The sequence below is a fragment of the Balaenoptera borealis genome, assembly GCF_965194805.1.
Source record: "Balaenoptera borealis genome assembly, chromosome: 12".
NCBI classification, from domain to species: domain Eukaryota; kingdom Metazoa; phylum Chordata; class Mammalia; order Artiodactyla; family Balaenopteridae; genus Balaenoptera; species Balaenoptera borealis.
The window spans coordinates 35,720,735-35,740,892 of record NC_138869.1 but is presented as its reverse complement, the minus strand read 5'-3'; the positions used below and the strand labels follow the sequence as shown (position 1 = coordinate 35,740,892).

General features: G+C 37.7%; 1 protein-coding gene across 9 annotated transcripts in view; it reads right to left on the bottom strand.

The window, feature by feature from the left end:
* DENND6A (DENN domain containing 6A) overlaps positions 1 to 20,158 on the bottom strand; it is a 53,649-nt gene that overhangs the window by 2,623 nt on the left and 30,868 nt on the right. For 7 of the 9 annotated variants that reach the window (XM_082344770.1, XM_082344772.1, XM_082344773.1 and 4 more), the window contains 10 exons: positions 15,988 to 16,110; positions 15,406 to 15,501; positions 13,253 to 13,347; positions 4,886 to 4,951; positions 4,733 to 4,797; positions 4,063 to 4,152; positions 2,225 to 2,278; positions 2,009 to 2,118; positions 1,373 to 1,475; positions 99 to 173 (listed from right to left, as the gene is read on the bottom strand). In XM_082344770.1, coding sequence (XP_082200896.1) covers positions 99 to 173; positions 1,373 to 1,475; positions 2,009 to 2,118; positions 2,225 to 2,278; positions 4,063 to 4,152; positions 4,733 to 4,797; positions 4,886 to 4,951; positions 13,253 to 13,347; positions 15,406 to 15,501; positions 15,988 to 16,110 — 877 coding nt within the window. The remainder of the gene's footprint in view (positions 1 to 98; positions 174 to 1,372; positions 1,476 to 2,008; positions 2,119 to 2,224; positions 2,279 to 4,062; positions 4,153 to 4,732; positions 4,798 to 4,885; positions 4,952 to 13,252; positions 13,348 to 15,405; positions 15,502 to 15,987; positions 16,111 to 20,158) is intronic. The other 2 variants (XM_082344771.1, XM_082344774.1) reach the window with 2 other exon arrangements.

Sequence of the window (20,158 nt, the reverse complement as noted above, 5' to 3'; positions counted from 1 at the left end):
CCTCTCATTTAAAAATTTACTTCTGTGATACATCAAAGCTATCACCTCAACTGAGAGCAAAATAACTTCACAGATCTTTGGCTGCTTTGGCTACATACCAGCTTGTTTTTTAGCTTCAATACAAGGTCTACTGTTTCTACTTCTGTGTGTTTCTGGGTCCAGTGAAGTAAGTCCTAGAAGAATAAACAAATCTCAAATCAGTAAATACTCAAAATAATATTCAAATCGTTCTATTTCAATAGGCAAGGCTACTGGGAAGAAAGGATGGGAAGGAAAAGGAGAACAGGGTATTTAACCCAGACATAGCATTATAGTATAATTCTGTACATGATATTCTGACAATGTGAATCAGATACTTTTTGACATTAGCCAGAATGACTGTCTAATATTCGGAAGTAAAACACAATGTAAGAAATTCCTTTCTGGCCCTTTTAGATCAATAAAGAAAAACAAAATTGGAACTTAAGGTACGATACTAACCCCCAACCCCACTAAGTAGTGAGTAATTTATAAGGTACATCAACTAACAAATCAAGATAATTGTGAACATGAATATATTACTGGATACAAACTTTGCATCTTCAATAAGCTCTTCCTGGGCTTATTTGTGGTTGCCTTCATGGTATTATTTCTCTGAAAACCACAGTCACTGAGAGATTATGATTAGAAAGTTAACACTGAGGCTAGCCCACCTCAAGCTAAACACAAATTGAGACTATCCTTTATATTTTTAAAAGTAGCTTAATTTAAAATAGTCTGCTGACAAATTATAGAATATGAAAAAGTCCAAATACAGGAAAAATGTATTAATAACTGGGAAAGGTGAATAACGCATGGTGGAAAAGATGTTGAGTTAGACTGCTCGGATCTGAATTCTAACTCCATCCAGTGGTATGCTAGTAAATATTTAACAACTGGTTCTCAGGAAAAGTTCCTGGTTTATACCATTTGCCAGTTTCTGTGGTGTAATTCTCCCTCTGTAGCTGATTTCAAGCTACCAACCTGAGATCACTGAATACAGAGCTGGGAAGAGATGCACACGGCTGGCTCTTGTGAGCCAGCACAAGTGGGCTCGAGCACACTGCTGGTTCCACTACTTAGCAGTGATGTGATCTGAAGCAAATCACTTAATTTATAATCCTCAAGTGTCTCATAACGCAGATCATAACACACCTACTTCAATGAACTATGAAGATTAAAAGACAGTATCCATTTAAAGCACCTGCACAATCCTTGGCACATAGCACATGATCTGGAAAAGTTAGCTATTACTATTTATAAAGTAGTGGATACGGATATAACCTTTCAGCCTCTATGAATAACTTTATTTTCAATAGTTGTTAATCATCACACAAACACGCTGTTTTCTAACCTCTTCACAAAGAGCTTCCAGATGGAGTGCCTCCAGTTTCTGGGTCATTTCCTTCCTCCGGGTCTTGAACCAACCATCAAAATTTGGAGATTTTAGAAAATGCCTATAAAAATAAATTTTTAAAAAGCCAAGTTTGATTATGACTTAACTTCCTCTCCTCAATACTTTTTCTACCTATAGCTAGGAGAACCATGTGAAACAATGTAATTTTTTTAAAAAAAGAATACGTTGGACTTCCCTGGTGGTCCAGTGGTAAAGAATCTGCCTTCCAATGCAGGGGACGAGGGTTCAATCCCTGGTTAGGGAACTAAGATCCCACGTGCAGCGGGACAACTAAGCCTGTGCGCCACAACTACTGAGCTTGCACGCCTCAACTAGAGAGCCCACACGCCACAACTACAGATCCCACGCGCTCTGGAGGCCCCGCGCCTCAACTAGAGAAGAGAAAACCCGCACGACACAACTAGAGAGAAGCCCGCACACTGCAATGAAGATCCTGCATGCCGCAACTAAGACGTGACGCAGCCAAAAAATAAAAAAAGAAAAAAAAAAAAAAGAATATGCTTAAGCCCAGTTTTTTGTTTCATTTTTAAATAAAGCTCTATAGATGGATGAAATAGAAACAAAAGGACCAACCGGTAAAGTCCAATCCAATCGCCTTTTATTCTAGAAGTCAGCTGAGGTCCTGTTTTCTCAAGTGTTTTCATAAATTCTTCTGGAAGGAACTGTCTTAATTGGGGTGGACTCTAGAAAACATGACATACTGTATTTAAAAATTAAAAACGGATATATTCACAGAAGTTAACTGCAGTTAGACAACTCAAATAGGAATTTAACTGAATATATTTATACCTTCCATGGAGAAATGCTTTTCTGCAAAGGCATCAAGCTTGCCACATATCTTTCCTAAGTCCAAGAAAAAAAAGTTAGTCAAAGTTAGGTGTTCTTACCCAGAGAGTCTTCAAAAATGTTTAAACTGACCTACTTAAAAAAAGTGGGCTTCCAAGTTTTTCATCATATGCTCTTTCAATGGACATCAACAACACCATCACTCGTCTCAACAGATACACTAAATTTAGATTGAATTGAGAAGTCAGACTTTCAATAAAAATTTAACTAAATCTCAGATAATCCAAAGAACTATCTATTTTTAATGATAATAATTAACCTTATCGAGTAACTGTGTACCAGAAAATGTACTCAACATTTTACATGCGTGATCTCTTTTAACTCTTGCAACTATCCTTTGTGGCAGGTATTACTGGGAAACTGAGGCTTCGAAAGGCTAAGTAACCTGCCCAAGTTCACACAGCTTGAACTTGAATTCAGGTCTACTTGACTTCAGCCCATGCTCTTAATTAAGCACTACAGTAAAGTTCACTTACTTAAGCAGGCTGATTTAAATGGAACAAAATAAATTGACATCTATAGACTAAGAGAGAATATTTCTTCCCAAAGTATAATAGCAAAGATTTCCAGACTGCCCTCCTATAATATTCTTAGATAGATTACATTAACAACTACACGAGTCTCTCTCTGATGCAGTCTCCAGACTAGGACCACATCATGGTATTGCCTTATACTGTGAGGCGTAACTTTCAGTAATTTAACATGATGTTCACTGAACTTCAAAAAATAACTATATCATCTAGTCATTTATTTCATAAATATTTATTGAGTGCTACCATGTGACAGACTGAGGAAAAGGTAATGAACAAGACAGATAAGGAACTACATCACGGAACTACATTCTCACAGGTATCATATCAAATTGTGCTCAAGAAAATAATATCAGATTTCAAAACGTCTGCTCTTTCCATTATAGTAAATGCAGATGATAATGGCAGCTACCTCATACAGTTGTTAGGAGAATTAAACAAATTGTTGGTCCCTAGCGCCAGTGCTTGGCAGTCTTAAGAAAGCACCTGCTTAGCTCTGCATAGTGAAGTTCTTCTTCCCAGTGAAATCCATTTAGCCCAGACCATGATCCTAGGGAGTTGCTATTTAATTCTTTAGAAAGTATAATCAGTAAACATGTTTTTTCACCTGCACAGTATCCTGGGAATGTAATATTGGAAGTCTTGGATATGCTCTGCAAGGAATAGGTACTATTGTAGGATCTTGGACTAATAATAGAATCCTAAAATGTTCAACCTCATCTCTACCCCAATGCCTCCTTCAGCCAGTTCAAGCTTTGTCCTGATACCTCAGACGAAATGGAAATATGAGCATACAACATCACTGCTTAAAACCTTCCCATCTGCTTTGGGAACACAATCTGACTTTCTTAGCATGAAATAAAAAGTACCAATCAAAAAATAAATAAATAAATAAATAACATCAGAGAAAGAAGCTCCAGTAGAACCTTTTAAGGTGCAAAATTCAATAATTATATATCATAAAAATTATCTCATTTAAGATTCACAACAAGCCTGAAAAGTTTTTAGGAAAAGTGTAATCAGCCACATTTTACAGATAAAGAAATTGAGGGTCAAAGAAAGGAAGTAACTTACCAAATTACACAATTAATACCAGAACAAAGAATTCAGGTGTCTTGCAAAGGGCTCTATTTTAATCACTACACACATGAGCAAGCAAAACAATTTAAGATAAGGTTTTGGCGGATGAAAAAAACATTCATGTGCCCTTCAACAAATCATTAAATTAAGCAAATACATATGCTAACTTACTAATGGAATGATGAAGCTTTGTGTCAGTTCCAAAAAATAACGTCGGAGAATAACGCTTTGAGCCTCAGAAGGCCGCTTCTGTTGTACACCCTTAAAAGAGGAAAAAAATGAGAACCTACACTCTAGTGTCAGAGAATACAAAACAATGAATGCTTATAGAAGTTTAGCTGATATGTAAATATGTATTTTACTTGATAGGAAAAAAACTCTAGAACTTCATCTTGAAGTAATTTAATGTGAAGTTCACTGTGCAATTTCCTGTAAAAAATCCTTAGAGCAAAATATAAGACATTCATCCCATACTTTAAAATATTAGCTCACAACAAAGACTATTTATTTCATACTTGTTGTATTAATAATATTTACATTTTCCAAAAAATGATAACTATCTTGTTAGGTGCTAAGCTACCTCATAGTACAGTCCACGACTTTCTCACTATAACTCCTAAGTTTTCAGGAAGATTGGCACTAGGTTGGTAGCTGCAGTCCCATATTTCTAGCCCATAATTGCTGCTACATTAGTCTCCTGATTTTCATGAAGCTTTGGTTCAAAGTCCAGAGTCCAGAAAGACCTCTTTTCATATTATTGTACATAAAGAACATGTTGCTTTACTGGATACTGCATACCTGAGTAAGGAAATTTAAATTAATAATATGAGCAAGTAATCACCTTCTGCAATTGTTTCATGATTTCTTCATCTCTATTTAGATATGGCTTATAAGAAGTATAAACTCCTAAGAAGTAAAGAAAAGAAAATAAGGTAAGCAGTATGACCCATTTACCCATATAGTATATGTTTTAAAAATTTATAAAAGTCAATACCAGGTTTAGAATCCAGAGTCTTTAGGTTCTTCAATTTTTTCACTTTAACCTGCTTAGGAATTTCACCTGAAGGAAACATCATAAAGATTCTTATAGTTATTTGAATTTCACATATCACAAAACTGGAATTTTCTAAGACTGATAATCCACTAACTGTTATTTACTTAAGTCAGGGATGTTGTAGCTAAGGTATTCTTAACATCCATGAATGTTTAAGAGTTTATTCCTAGTACTTTAAAACTAGATAAAGGGAACACTGGGCTATATAACAGCATTACAGAAACAATTGTGTAAATTATATAAAATACATATTTGATCTTTCATTAATATCTATCATTACTTTAAAATTTCCCTTTTTGTCACTCAACTTAAAATTTAAAATCTCTGTGCTAAATATATGAATAAGATACCATTTTGAATATGATGCCAAATATAATACCATTTAAGAGTAAAGAGAATTGGAAGCAACTCCTAAGTTAGCATGCAGATGTAGTATTCAAAGATTTTTTTTCTGGTACCACCCCAAATTCTGCTTTTGCAGTGTAGAAACACTGCCACCACGTGGTGATAGTGGAAGCCACAACCACAGGCCTGAGCCACAGGTGGGCTGGACTCTGGACTCCTAAGCAGGGGTGCTGTGTTGCACAAAGGAGTATGAAGTAAAAGAGAGAAAAGATTACAGGATGAAATGTATGCGTTGTTGAATACTGCTCCTGGGTAGAAAGAAAATCTGAAGACATGTGCAGCAAGGGAAGAGAAGAAAGTGAGCTACTGTAGCTCTGTGGAGGAGATTAAAAACAAGAGGCTTTGGGGACAGATGGAGAAACAACAGGAAAGAGTCCAGAAACACTCAGGTTTCTGGAATGTTTCTGATTTATTAGCTCACAGTTTTTACTTTGTCAGCCTATTCTATATATTCCCACATACTAATTCTTTTTTTTTTTTGGCTGCGTTGGGTCTTCGTTGCTGCACGCAGGCTTTCTCTAGTTGAGGCGAGTGGGGGCTGCTCTTTGTTGTGGTGCACGGGCTTCTTATTGTGGTGGCTTCTCTTCTTGAGGAGCAGGGGCTCTAGGTACACGGGCTTCAGTAGTTGTGGCGCGCGGGCTCAGTAGTTGTGGTGCATGGGCTCTAGGCACGTGGGCTCAGTAGTCGTGGCTCGCGGGCTTTAGAGCACAGGCTCAGTAGTTGTGGTGCACGGGCTCTAGGCACATGGGCTCAGTAGTTGTGGCTCCCAGGCTCTAGAGCACAGGCTCGGTAGTCGTGGCGCACGGGCTTAGTTGCTCCACGGCATGTGGGATCTTCCCAGAACAGGTATCGAACCCGGGCCCCCTGCATTGGCAGGCGGATTCTTAACCACTGCGCCACCAGGGAAGTCCCCCACATACTAATTCTTATGATAATGTCTCTCATCTTGAATGTTATCTCGCGGTTTTGCTTTCCAGAGTTCAGAGTAGCTTTTCGTCAGAAGATTTGTAAAACTTCTTTTTCTTAAAGTGCAGAATTAATACATATTTAACTATACAGATAACTAAATTCAAATAACTTATCTGCCTCTGACTCTAAGAACCCAAAGAACATCACATGTCAGAACCACAACGTTTTGAATAAGTCTAAATATTTCTGTGCCTACTTTCTGTTTCCTTCTGCTCTAGATCACAAAGGACTTGCAACTCCTGTATCCACCAATGCCATTTATTATATATTATTTCCTGAAATTCACTGTGCAGAAGAACCAAATATCAGGGAGGAGAATAATTCAGCAGTAGGTTTCATATATTCTTTACATTCAATAAGTTCTAGGTAATAATGAAGATATGAGGTGATCCATATGAGCTTTTTTTAAAAGGCAAAGGCAAGAATACTACCTGCGCAGCAATCTTCACTCACACAATTCCCCTCTGATTCAAGGGACCTCATCGGGTGTAAGCTGCATACTGAACTCTAACCCTAGCCACCATAATTCTTACACTGTAGTATATAATAGACATAAAGAAAACTAGTCATAAAGATACATTGTCTATTGCCAAAAAAAGTTAAATGGTATTTGTCAAATACATCTGGAAAATAAAATAAGAATGCCAGAAAATGAACTGAAGTCCTACAATTACAGATATTTAATTTAAAAATACTTATTCAATGTCTGTTATGTACATACACATAAGAGAGGGGTTTAACATTATTAAATTAATAATGTTCTGCACCTCTGCACATTTGCATAAGAATCTTCTACATTTAGGTCAAATGTTTTACCTTTGATTAAATCATCAAACCCAATTTCTGGTTAGAAATTCAGTTTATAATGTGATCCAATATACACTAGTAGAATTACTTTCTCTTTGAGGAATACTTGTTCAGTACCATTATCCTAGCATTACATTTCTTCATTTAATAGGATCTGGGTGAACTAAAACTAGGTATAACCCATAAGAAGTCATCCCTTTATAGCACGAGGAATGACCCCTCTGCAGGGTTAAAACTATATATATGTTTCTAATAAAGCTACGAACTGCTGGGCCCAGGAGAGCAAAATCTCAGTTCTGCTATGCCTTCCCTGCTGGTCCTACAGAACATACTTTTTCTGCAGTTTTACTGACCCTCTCAGATAGTCTTGAATTTTCAAAGCCAGGATCTTAGGCAGAGCTGTTGTGTTTCCTAACTTGTGTAGTATATGCAGTGGTCCTAGTCTTGAGATCAATGGGCAGAAAAGAAATATATCCCAAGATATATGCCCAGTACTCATAAATTAAAAGACAAATGGATTTTCATGAATGTGATACCAAAAACAGAGACAATAAAAGAAAATATTGATAAACTGGACTTCATCAAAATTAAAAACTTCTGCGCATCAAAGGATACTATCAAGAGAATGAAAAGACAACCCACAGGAGAATATATTTACAGAGCATACATCTAATAAGGCATTAGTATCCAGAATATAAAGAACTACAACTCAACAAAAAAACCAACCCAATTAAAAAACAGGCAAAGTGGACTTCCCTGGTGGCGCAGTGGTTAAGAATCTGCCTGCCAATGCAGGGGACACGGATTCGATCCCTGGTCCGGGAAGATCCCACATGCCGCAGAGCAACTAAGCCTGTACGCCACAACCGGCTGAGCCTGCGCTCTGGAGCCCACGAGCCACAACTACTGAGCCCACGTGCCACAACTACTGAAGCCCGCGCGCCTAGAGCCCGTGCTCCACAGCAAGAGAAACCACAGCAATGAGAAGCCTGCGTACCGCAATGAAGAGTAGCTCCCGCTCACCACAACTAGAGAAAGCCCATGCGCAGCAATGAAGACCCAACAGAGCCAAAAATAAATAAATTAATTTAAAAAAAAACAAAAAAAAACGGTAAAAGGACTTGGAAAGACATTTCCCCAAAGGAGACATAGAAATGGCCAATGAGCACATGAAAAGATGCTCAACATTACTAACCATTAGGGAAATGTAAATCAAAACTACAATAAGATACCACCTCACACCCATTAGGCTACTATCAAGAAAACAGAAAATAACAAGTGTTGGTGAGGATGTGGAGAAATTGATACCCTGTGCACCACTGGTGGGAATGTAAAATGAAAACAGTACAGCAGTTCCTCAAAAAATTAAACATGATGACTATATGGTCCAGCAATTCCACTTTTAGGTATACAGTTGACCCTTGAACAACATGGGTTTGAACTGCCCGGGTCCACTTATACACGGATTTTTTTCTTTTTTTGATGAATATATACAGTACTACAAGATTTGCAGTTGGCTGAATCCACAGATGTGGAACTGTGGATACAAAGGGCCAACTATGGGAGTTAAACATCCTCGGATTTTGGTATCTGTGGCAGGTCTTGGATCCAATCCCCTGTTGATACCAAGGGATGACTATATACCCAAAAGAAGTGAAAGCAGGGACTGGAGATATTTGTACACCCATGTTCACAGTATTATTCACATAGCTAAAAGATGGAAACAAGCCAAGTATCCATCAACAGATGAATGGATAAGCAAAATGTGGTATATACATATGATGGACTATTTTTCAGCCTTAAAAAAGAAGGAAATTTTGACACATACTACAACATGGATGAACCTTGAGGACATTATGCTCAGTGAAATAAGCCAGTCACAAAAGGACAAGTAGGTAGAATTCCACTTACATGAGATACCCAGAGTAGTCAGATTCACAGAGACAGAGAGTAGAATGGTAGTTGCCAAGGGTGGGGGGCGGGGCGATGTGGAATGAATAGGGAGCTACTGTGCAATAGAGTTTCAGTTCTGCAAAATGAAAAGAGTTCTGTGGGTAGATGGTGGTGATGGCAGCACAACCATGTCAATGTACTTACTGCCACTGAACTGTACACTTAAAAAATGATTAAGATGGTAAATTTTATGTTATGTATATTTTACCACAGCTTTTTAAAAAAAGGAATAAAATTCTAATACATGCTACAGCATGGATGAATCTTGAAAATATTATGCTAAGTGAAATAAGCCAGACACTAGAGGAGAAATACTGTATGATTCATAGAAACAGAAATTAGAATAGAGTTTACTAGGGGCTGGGAGATGAGAGGAATGAAGAGTTATTGTTTCATGGCTACAGATCTTCTGTTTGAGATGATGCAAAGTTCTGGAAATGGATAGGGGTGACGGTTGCACAACACTGTTAATGTACTTAATGCCACTGAATTGTACACTTCAAAATTGTTAGAATGGTAAATTTTATGTTATATATATTTTGCTATAATAAAAAAAATTTTAAGATAAGTGGGAAAAAGTATCATAAACATACTAAACTTAATGAAATTTTGCACGTCTGTTAAGACCTATGCTCAAACGACACCAGCCAGTCCCAGAAATAGGTACTATAGTCTTGCTCAAAATTATTTAAACACCCCTGGTGTCATTGTTCACAACGTATCACCTCTACTAATTGAACAAGGACCAAACTGAGGACATTGACACTCTCTACCATCCACTCCTCAATGACCACTAAGGATCTATAAAACATAATGTTTCCATACAACATCATCACTCTCCTATAGAAAAAGTGATATCTTTTTCTATATGATATGGTCCAAATACTCTGGTGACAGAAATAATCAGAGGGAACACAGCATCTCATCCCTAAAATAGGCTGCTTAAAATAAAGTGTAATTAATATTCCATATATGCCCTTATGCCCATTCTGAAAAATAAACTCAAGAAGTGTCCCCTCCCCTCCCTTGATCCTAGGTCCTACTTTTAAATGGTAACTTCACCTGTCTGAAGAGGATTCTCAGAGCAGCAAAAATATTAGCTGTCAAGACATCACAAGAAAAGAATACCCCTCATGGATAAAGATGTAAAAATCCTCAAAAAAATTAGCAAACTAATAATAATAATAATAATAATAAAGGACTATACACCATAACCAAAAGGGATTTATTTAAGGAATGTAAGGTTGGTTTAACATAAAAAATCAATTAATTTAGTATACTGTATTAATAAAGGATAAAAAGTACACGATGATCTCCACAGATACAGAAAAAGCATTTAACAAAATTCAACACCAATTCATTATAATCTTTTTCAACAAACTAGGAACAGAGGGCTACTTCCTCAACTTGATAAAGGACATCTATGGAAAACCTACATCTAACATTATAATTAGTCCTGTATATTGAAAACTACAAAACATTGCTGAGAAAAAATTAGAGAAGATCTAAACAATGGAGAGACATTCCAAGTTCCTGGAATGGAAGACTCAGTATTTTTAAGATGGCAATTCTCCTCCAAACTGATTACATATTCCCTATGTAATCAACACAATCCCTAACAAAATCCCAGTTAGCTTTTCTGTTTTCTGCTCAGTTGGCAAAAATTGGCAAAGTAATCCTAAAATTTATAATGGAAATGCAAAACACCCAGAATAGCCAAAACTATTTTGAAAAAGAACAATAAAGCTGGAAGACATATTTCCTGATTTCAAAACTTACTATAAAATTACAGTAATCAAGAGTACTTATAAAGATAAGACATATAGATCAATGCAACAGAAACAAGAGTCCAGAAATAAACCCTTATGTTTATGGCCAACTGATTTTCCAAAAAGGTATCAATGCAATTCAATGGCAAAAGGATAGTTTTTTCAACAAATGATGCTAAGACAACTGGATATCAACATGCAAAAAAAGATGATTTTAATACCCTTACCCCACATCATAAACAAAAATTAACTCCAAGTGGCTCCTAAATGTAAGTGCTAACACAACAAAATTTTTAGAAGAAAATCTTTGTGACCTTGAGTTAGGCAACAAGTTCTTAGATAAACATCAAAAGCCTAATTCATAAAATAAAAAAATTGATAAACTAGACTTCATCAAAATTAAGTACTTTTGCACTTCAAAAGACGTCCTTAAGAAAACAAAAAAGAGGGCTTCCATGGTGGCGCAGTGGTTAAGAGTCCGCCTGCCAATGCAGGGGACATGGGTTCGAGCCCTGGTCCGGGAGGGTCCCACATGCTGCAGAGCAGCTAAGCCCGTGCACCACACCTACTGAAGCCCGCACACCTAGAGCCCGTGCTCTGCAACAAGAGAAGCCACCACAATGAGAAGCCCGCACGCCGCAACAAAGAGTAGCCCCCGCTCCCTGTAACTAAAGAAAGCCCACATGCAGCCAAAAATTAATTAATTAATTAATTTTAAAAAAACAAAAAGAGAAGTCAAATACTATGAGAAAATATCTGCAAATCATATATCTGAAAACAAACGTGTGTCCAAAATAAAGACCTCTTAACAACAAAATAAGAAGACAACCTAATTTTAAAATGGACAAAAGATTTAAATCAACATTTCATAAAAGAAGATACACAAATGACTAATAAGTAGACGAAAAGATGCTCAACATCATTAGTCACTAAGAAAAAGCAAATTAAAACCAGCATTTTAAACCCACTAGAATGGTTATAATGAAAAAAAGAGACCATATCAAATGTTGGCAGGGACGTGAGGAAACAGGAACCCTCATACACTGCTGGTAAGAATGTAAAATAGTGGGTCACTTCGGAAAACAGTTTGGCAGTTTCTTAAAAAGTTAAACAGACTTATCAACCCATGCTACTTTACCAGTGATCTTTGCAAAAGTTCTTCTACTTACATCCCCAACAGAAAGCCTTTTCTTATTGGAAAAAGACAATAAACAGTAGTCTACTATATTACGATTAATCAAATAGTCTAGATTAATAGGAAAAAACCAAGAAAGTAAATGTCAAGATTAAATTAAGATTAAAAAAGAAACCTTTCCATATCTTCTCATAGATGAGACTCCAGTGACTGCTGTGCTCTGAATTATCAGACAGAACACTAATGAAATGGCAAGGGACCATGACATTTACAGAGTGCCATAAGTCAGATACTGTGTTCAATCCTCCCAGCAGACAAAGAATTGCAGGCTTAAAGAGGCTGTTCTGCCTAAGGTCACACAGATCTGACAGCCAAGGTAAAGCCCTTTGCCCTTTCCTCTATTTCATAAGGTTTCTAAGGATTTCAGTCTAAGATTGAGTCTAATATTTGTAAATAATATGATTTAAAATGTTATTCCCTAATATGTCATCTAGATTTATTTATATTCCAGAAGGGATATTTTATAAAATAATCATTAAATAATGTCTTAAATATAATACCCATGTACACCAAAGGAAAAGTCTTTAAAAGTAACATATCATAAAGTTATTAGAAATATTTTAGATAGCTCACGTCTCAACTATTTCCATGGAAAATTCAGGAATGTCCAGTGAGAAAATGTCAGAGGTACCATTAAATTGTCATCCAGGTTAACAAAATTGCCAACTTCAGAATTCATTTACTCATTTAGTAAACATTCATTAAACAGCTACCATGAACAAGGTACTACATGTCTTTTTTCAAGGAAAGCACAGCCTTTTGACCACTTCCTTAATCAATACCAGTGCCACAGAAATGTGTAATTCTTGTTTGGAGTCCTAGTTGAGAATTTTGTGTCAAATTGATTAATTCGAACTTTCTATAAGGTTTTATTCAAGCAGTGTTGGAAAATCCTGTTTAATTGGGCTTATACATATACAAAAAGTAGCTCAAATTTTTGAGGTTTCATGAAACCTCAAAATAATTCAATGTTTAAAACACTGTAGGTGCATTTTTTTGGTAGGTGGACACGATGGGTTATACATATAGGAATCTGTATATTTTAGTTGGAAGTTATGCTCTTCTTCAAAGGCTTTTATTCAAGTTGCCTCAAAGAAGGTTGCCATCAACATAATTAAAAAGTAACGAAGCAGTGAAAACAAAGAGGAAGAAATAAACCTGCTCATCCACCTTACATACTAAAACGAGAACACCAAGTTTATACTTTACCTGCAGGTTTAAGGTCTCCTATCCGAATAATGTGTGGCCAGTGCTGGAGTGTTTTTGCAAAAAAAGGGTTGGTTACTCCTAATATGACTGAGGGCCTACATTAAAACAAAACAAAACAAAACCAAAGTGAGGAAAAAATGAATGTTCCATCAGTTTACAATTTATTTTGAGTGAACTACTGTTTACTCAAAGATTACTAAGATAATCTTTTCCTTCATTGGTACCACATATCAACTACATTCCAGGCACCATTTTTAGCACTAGGTATATAAAGATGAAAAGACACGGTCTTTCTAAAAGCACACAGGAAAAGGGGTATACATAACCAATTATGATACCAGAAATTAGAATACAGTGAAGGTGGTATAAAATGTACAATTATTACAAAGGAGAAACTATGTCTACCAGGGGATTAAAGGACAGCCTCACCAAAGAGATGACATTTGCACAAAGATATGAAAGATGAATAGGAGGTTTTTTTTGAAGGATAGTTGATATATAACATGATATGTTATGAACAGGAGTCTTTTGCCAGGTGTATAATGGAAGAAAATGTGATGCAGGAGAATGAACAGTATGTGCAAAGCAATGAAGTGAGATCACGGTCTGTTTGTAAAACTACATATAGTTCAGCGTTCCTAGAGCACAAAGAAGGAAGAATGAATAGTCAGAAATGAAAGCAGATGGGCAGATGCTGGCCAGATCATTCAGTACCAACTTAATATGCTACAAAATTCAGATGTTATCTTGTAGGCAAACAGAAGCTACCAGAGAACTGAGTGGAGGAATGCTACATGAACAAAAATGTACTTATTAGGAAGATCACTCTGGGGGAAATTTGGAAGATGCTCTGCAAAAAGGGGAAGAGGTTTGGGGAAAGCAACAGCAAATACGAGAAGAACTGGAGGTAGTAAGCCTAGGAAGAGAGCTCTGGAAAGAAGATAACAAATGTTATGAGAGATATTTTAGGATGTTGAATTGACAGAATTTGGTAAAACTTCACATGGAGCACATTAAGAACAAGAAATTTATGACAATTTAGGTTTTTGATAACTAAGTGAAAAGAAGCACCATTCATGAAGCAGGAAGAGGCATGGAACTCGGGAAGAAAAGAAGGAAACAAAAAGAATTCAGTTTGAACATGTTTAGTTTTGGGTGCCATTAAGATGTCCAGGTGGCAATACGATAAAAAAACAACAACAAAAACCTGGACAGAGGTCGAGACCTTGCAAAGATTTGAACTAGGAAGATAAATTTCAGTCATCAGTATACAGGTGTTAACAGAGACTGTGGTGTGGGTACAGATAAGACTGTACAGAAAGAAATATCAGTCTGAAATCAGAACCCAGAACACAATACTGGAGAACACCAACATTTAAGGGGTTGGCAGAGAAAAAGAAGTCTGCACAGGAGACTGAGACGCACCACCAGACAGCCAGGTGAGACGGTACCAAAGATTAAAATGTTTTCAACGTCAATAGAGTGTTACAAGAAAGGGAAGGCAGGAAAAACAGGGCAATAATGTGCCCACAGGTTCAAGGCAGTGAGAAAGGTCTTGATGACTTTGACAAGAACTTCAGAGGAGATGAAGAAATCAACCTGCAATGAACTGAGAAGCAACCAGGAAACCAAGAAGTGGAGAGGGTAAATGGAAATTTTTGTTGTTATTCTAGAAACTTAGCTATGAAAAGAAGGTGAACAACAGAGCAGGAACTAAAGGGGAAAGGTAAGATATTTTTTCCCCTTTTACAGATTGGGAAGAATTTTTATATGTTTATATGCTGATTCAATGAAGAGGGAGAAGGAAAAGGAAGTTATAGAGCAAGAAGAGATAACTGATGCTATAAGGGGTCCTGAAGTAAAGAATGAAGATAGAAGTAAAAGTAGTCAGATAGTTATTATATTAGAGGAATTAGCTATTAATTAGTGGAAGACAATATAGCTTCCACTAACAAATAAGATCATTCAAAGAAAATAGGATAATGACTCTTGAAATGTGAAATTATTACCAGCAGCTCCTCAAAACTTCCTTTATAAAATCAATCTGCCAATAAGTTCAAAATTTAAACTTTTCAATTATTACCAAAAATAATTCTACATAATTTGGTTATAAAGGTAATACTTGGTCAATAAAAGTTATTTTGTTTACTCACGGGGCTTGAGTACGGGTGGTATATTCTTTGAATTCACTATCATGAATAGTGAAATAAGGTCGGAAATCACTGAAGTACTTTAATGGAGAAATACAGCTGTAGAGCAAGAATAACATGTAAAACAAAGGACAGAAATTAAAGGCCCTACTCAATAACTATAAAACATCTATACACAGAGTTTACCCCAGTGGGATCATCTATCTATAACTCATTTCAGGAAACTAGAAAGACAAATGGAAAAATGTAATGTCGATGGCATACCAAAAACACACTGGATTTGGGGCAGAAGACGGGGTGAAATTCTGGCTCTATCATTCATTAGCTACATGCCTTTTACTAGACACTGACCATTCACGCAACTGATTTTTATCAGGTGCTAACTTTATGTAAGTGAATGAATGTGCTTATTGCCCAGAAAAACAAAAACATGGAATCTGAATTAATTTTCTCATCAATAAATGGTGCTATAATGAGCACTACCTTCTTACAGGATTATTGTGTAGATCAATGCAATGAGTGTGCAAACATATCACAGGTGGTAAACTGTTGCAACTATCACCATGAGGAACCAAATATACTCACTTAACAAGTGCCAATACAGTCTCTGACGACTCTGATGGTGACGGTGCCATGACCACGAGGGGCTCACCCAACAGCACCAGCTCCCAAAGCATCTGACTATGAAGGAAAACTGGGCAGAAACACCTGAAAGGTGTTTACGCAGCAGAGACACTGTTATTTATCCATCCCTCGTTTTTTTAAGTTCCCATATAATCATTCTAAAAACTTCACATTGATACAATTCTTCCAGCTATGTGTACCTTGACCTGATACACAAATTCATTTAGAATATGGTGATGCGGACTTCCCTGGTGGCGCAGTGGTTAAGAATCCACCTGCCGGGCTTCCCTGGTGGCGCAGTGGTTAAGAATCCGCCTCCCAATGCAGGGGACACGGGTTCGAGCCCTGGTCCGGGAAGATCCCACATGCTGCGGAGCAACTAAGCCCGTGCTCCACAACTACTGAGCCTGCGCTCTAGAGCCCGCGCGCCTACAGCCCGAGCTCCGCAACGAGAAGCCACCGCAACGAGAAGCCCGCGCACTGCAACGAAGAGTAGTCCCTGCTCACTGCAACTAGACAAAGCCCACGTACAGCAACGAAGAACCAATGCAGCCAAAAAAAAAAAGAATATGGTGATGCACATAGATATAAGTTCCTTTTATCCACACAAAAATATATAGCAATTTTACTTGTTCCAAGTTTTACAAAATTAAATATATTGACACACAGAATGGCTAACAAATGATAAAAGCATATAAAATAATTATTAAATTATTGTACCATACAGCACATAGTTTATCAATATTGCTGTTCCATTTGAATTTCTATTTTGAAGGAAACCAGAAAAATTAATTTTCCAAAGGATGTTTACTGGATGTACTTAATTTCAAAGCCAATGCTTTCAATATTAAAGAATGAGGAAAACAAATCACAAGGAGGTGTTCTAACGCCAAACAACAGAATGCTTTCCTAAGCAGATCCTCCCCCTACAGAAATGTTGCATATTTTTACAGTAGCCCTGGAATTAGGCAGAAGCCTATAGGACAAAACTCCGGTACATTACCTAGCCTAAGTTAATTTGATAACTTTTACTTATTTAGTAATTTCCTCCTAGTAGGGTCAAAATTTTTCCTAGTAGATTAGAAGGAAAAAAAACTACATTATCTATTTATAAAAATCATAACCAAAGGACTTCCCTGGTGGCACAGTGGTTAAGACTCCACGCTACCAATGCAGGGGGCCCGGGTTCAATCCCTGGTCAGGGAACTAGATCCCACATGCGTGCTGCAACTAAGAGTTCACATGCCACAACTAAGGAGCTGGCAAGCTGCAACTAAGGAGCTCGCTGGCCGCAACTAAGGAGCACACGTGCCACAGCTAAGGAGGCCGCCTGCTGCAACTAAGATCCGGTGCAACCAAATAAATAAAGTAAATGTTAAAAAAAAAAAAAGTAACCAATCTACCTACCTGAAAACATACACATACAAGAAAGAAAAGGAAAAAAATACAAGTTAACTTCTAAGTGTAAAAATATGAAACAAATTTGTGAGATGGAAATTAGGGAAAGTTCATTTTAACTATTCAAAGGCAAGAAGAGAAATGTGAAGGAAGGGCAAAAAACCAAAAATAAAAACAATAAACAGTTCAAGGATAAGGCAAAGGAGCTCTTCTTCCTCCTTCCTTCCTAAACAATTCAATCCTACAGCAAAACACAGTGCATGGTAGGCATCTCTGCCAGGAGGGAAAGAGCCCTGTTGGCCTGAAGAGCGTATCAGGGCTTGTGTGAGATAAGGCAGACATCCATGTGGAGGGGGTGGCTTGTCGTGGGGGTGTTGGAACCCTAACGTAGTGAGAAAGGTGTGCATGTGTGGAGGTGATCTGATTTGGGGTGACAGAGCCCAGGAATTGTGAGGGGCATGGAGGGGCAGCAGGTGCAGAGGGTCAGAGCCAGAGTGGGTTGAGGAGGTTGTCCAGGGTGGGGTGTCAGAGCAGAGGAATGAGGGTGAACGTATGGAGGCGTGGCCTGCAGTCAGGTGTAGAAGCACAAGTAGGGAAAGGAGGGATCCATGTGGGGGCTGGCTTGGCATTGGGAGTCAGAGCACAACAGGGTGAGGATGGCATCCACACAGAGAGGTGGCCTAACGTGGGGTATAGAAGCCGACTGGGGCAAGAGGGGAACCACGTGGGGGGTCAGTCAGGCATGGAGCAGGGCCTAAGCAGGGTAAGGAGGGTGTTCATGAAGAAGAGCAGCCAGGTGGGCAGTGTCAGAGCCCAAGAAGGATAAGAAAGGCATTTGCTCAGAGGAGAAGGTTGCAGCAGAGACGAGAGATTGGTTACTAACATGGGACCGATCAAATAATTAAATGAATCAAGGATAATAGGATGTAGCTCCTCTGTCAGAGAAAAGAAATACAAATATGAAAAGGGAAAAAAGTAGAGTGAACCCTGCTATGTTGCACTGGAATTAGGGGTATTGGTGTGACTTTATAGTTTTCAATATATATGGATATAGAAATAAATATGTATGTAAAAGTGTTTACTATATTTGAGTATGTATACATGCATTTACAGATACATATTTTCCTTAGCTCTGTCTACTGAGAGGGATATTCCCTTAGCAAGGAGCACAACTAGTGCCCAGATCTTGACTTCTAAACCCTATTCTCTACTAAGTAGCTGATTCCAGGGCTGGGGAAGAGAAAATACAAGATAATCTTGGAACCCAACAGAACTGAAAACATATGTCCACACAAAGGCTTATATACAAATGTTCACAACAGCATTATACATAACAGCCAAAAAGTGGAAACCATCCAGATGCCCTTCAATGGATTACTGGATGTGGTATATCCATACAATGGAATACTATTCAGCCATAAAAAGAATGAAGTAATGATTCATACTACTGCATGGATAAACCATGAAAATAATATGCTCAGTGAAAGAAGGTAGACACAAAAGGTCACATACTGTATGATTCTATCCATATGATATGTCCAGAATAGACAAATCCAAAGAGACAAAGTGGATTAGTGGTTACTAGAGGCTGCGGGGAAGAGGCCATGGGGACTAACTGCTAATGGGGTACAGGGTTACTTTTTGAGTGATGAAAATGTTCTGGAACTAGACAGTAGTAATGGTTGCACAACTTTGTGAATATATTAAAAACAAATGAATTGTATACTTTGAAAGAGTGAATATTATGTATGTGAATTATATATCAATTTTTTTAGCTAGAGAAAAAAAAGATAAGCCTGGAACAAACAAGTTAGTGTTTCAAGAATGAAAAGGATATGACAAAAAAAGAAAAACAGAGGCCAGCTTGACATGGATTCTCACTGGCCAAACTGGGGACAATTTGAACATGAAAACCGATGAGAATAATGGATTTTAATAACCTGTTGAATAAAACAAGAAACCAGAAATCCATACAGATATACATACATGGTGCAATGTTTTAAAATATTTCTACTAATTCTTTGACACTCCTTTTAAAGCACTGAGCCTATTTCTCGCCCTCTTAGGTGGGCTGGGTTAGTGGCTTGCACTTAATGAACAGAGTAAATTAAAGCAATAATATACAACTTTTTTTTCAATAATCGTTGAACACGAACCTTTAATAGCGGTTACACCATTGAGGTGTCCTGATCCAACATCGAGGTCATAAACCCTATTGTCAGTATGGACTCTAGAATAGGATTGCGCTGTTATCCCTAGGGTAACTTGTTCCGTTGATAAATTTTTGGATCAATAAGTGATATTATGCTTTGGCTAGTGGGCCTAAGCTTTAATCACTCGGAGGTTTTTTTGTGCTCCGAGGTCACCCCAACCGTGTGGCATGTGGGATCTCAGTTCCCGGACCAAGGATCAAACCCGCACCCCATACAGTGGAAGCGCAGAGTCCCAACCACTCGACTTCCAGGTAAGTCCCAATAATATACAACTTTGAAGCCTGAGTCATAAAAGACATTGTGACTTCAGCTTTCTCTCAGATCACCTGCTGAATGTTGTGAGAACATTTAAGCAGCCCTTTGGAAACGTCCACATGGCTGGAAATGAAGGTCTCCTGCCAATAGTCACAAGGAACTGTGACCACCAGCCAACAGCCAAAGTAGCTTTCTAGGGAAGCAGACCCTCCAGCCCCACTTGTCCAACTGACTAAAACCTCAGCTGACATCTTGACTGCAACCTC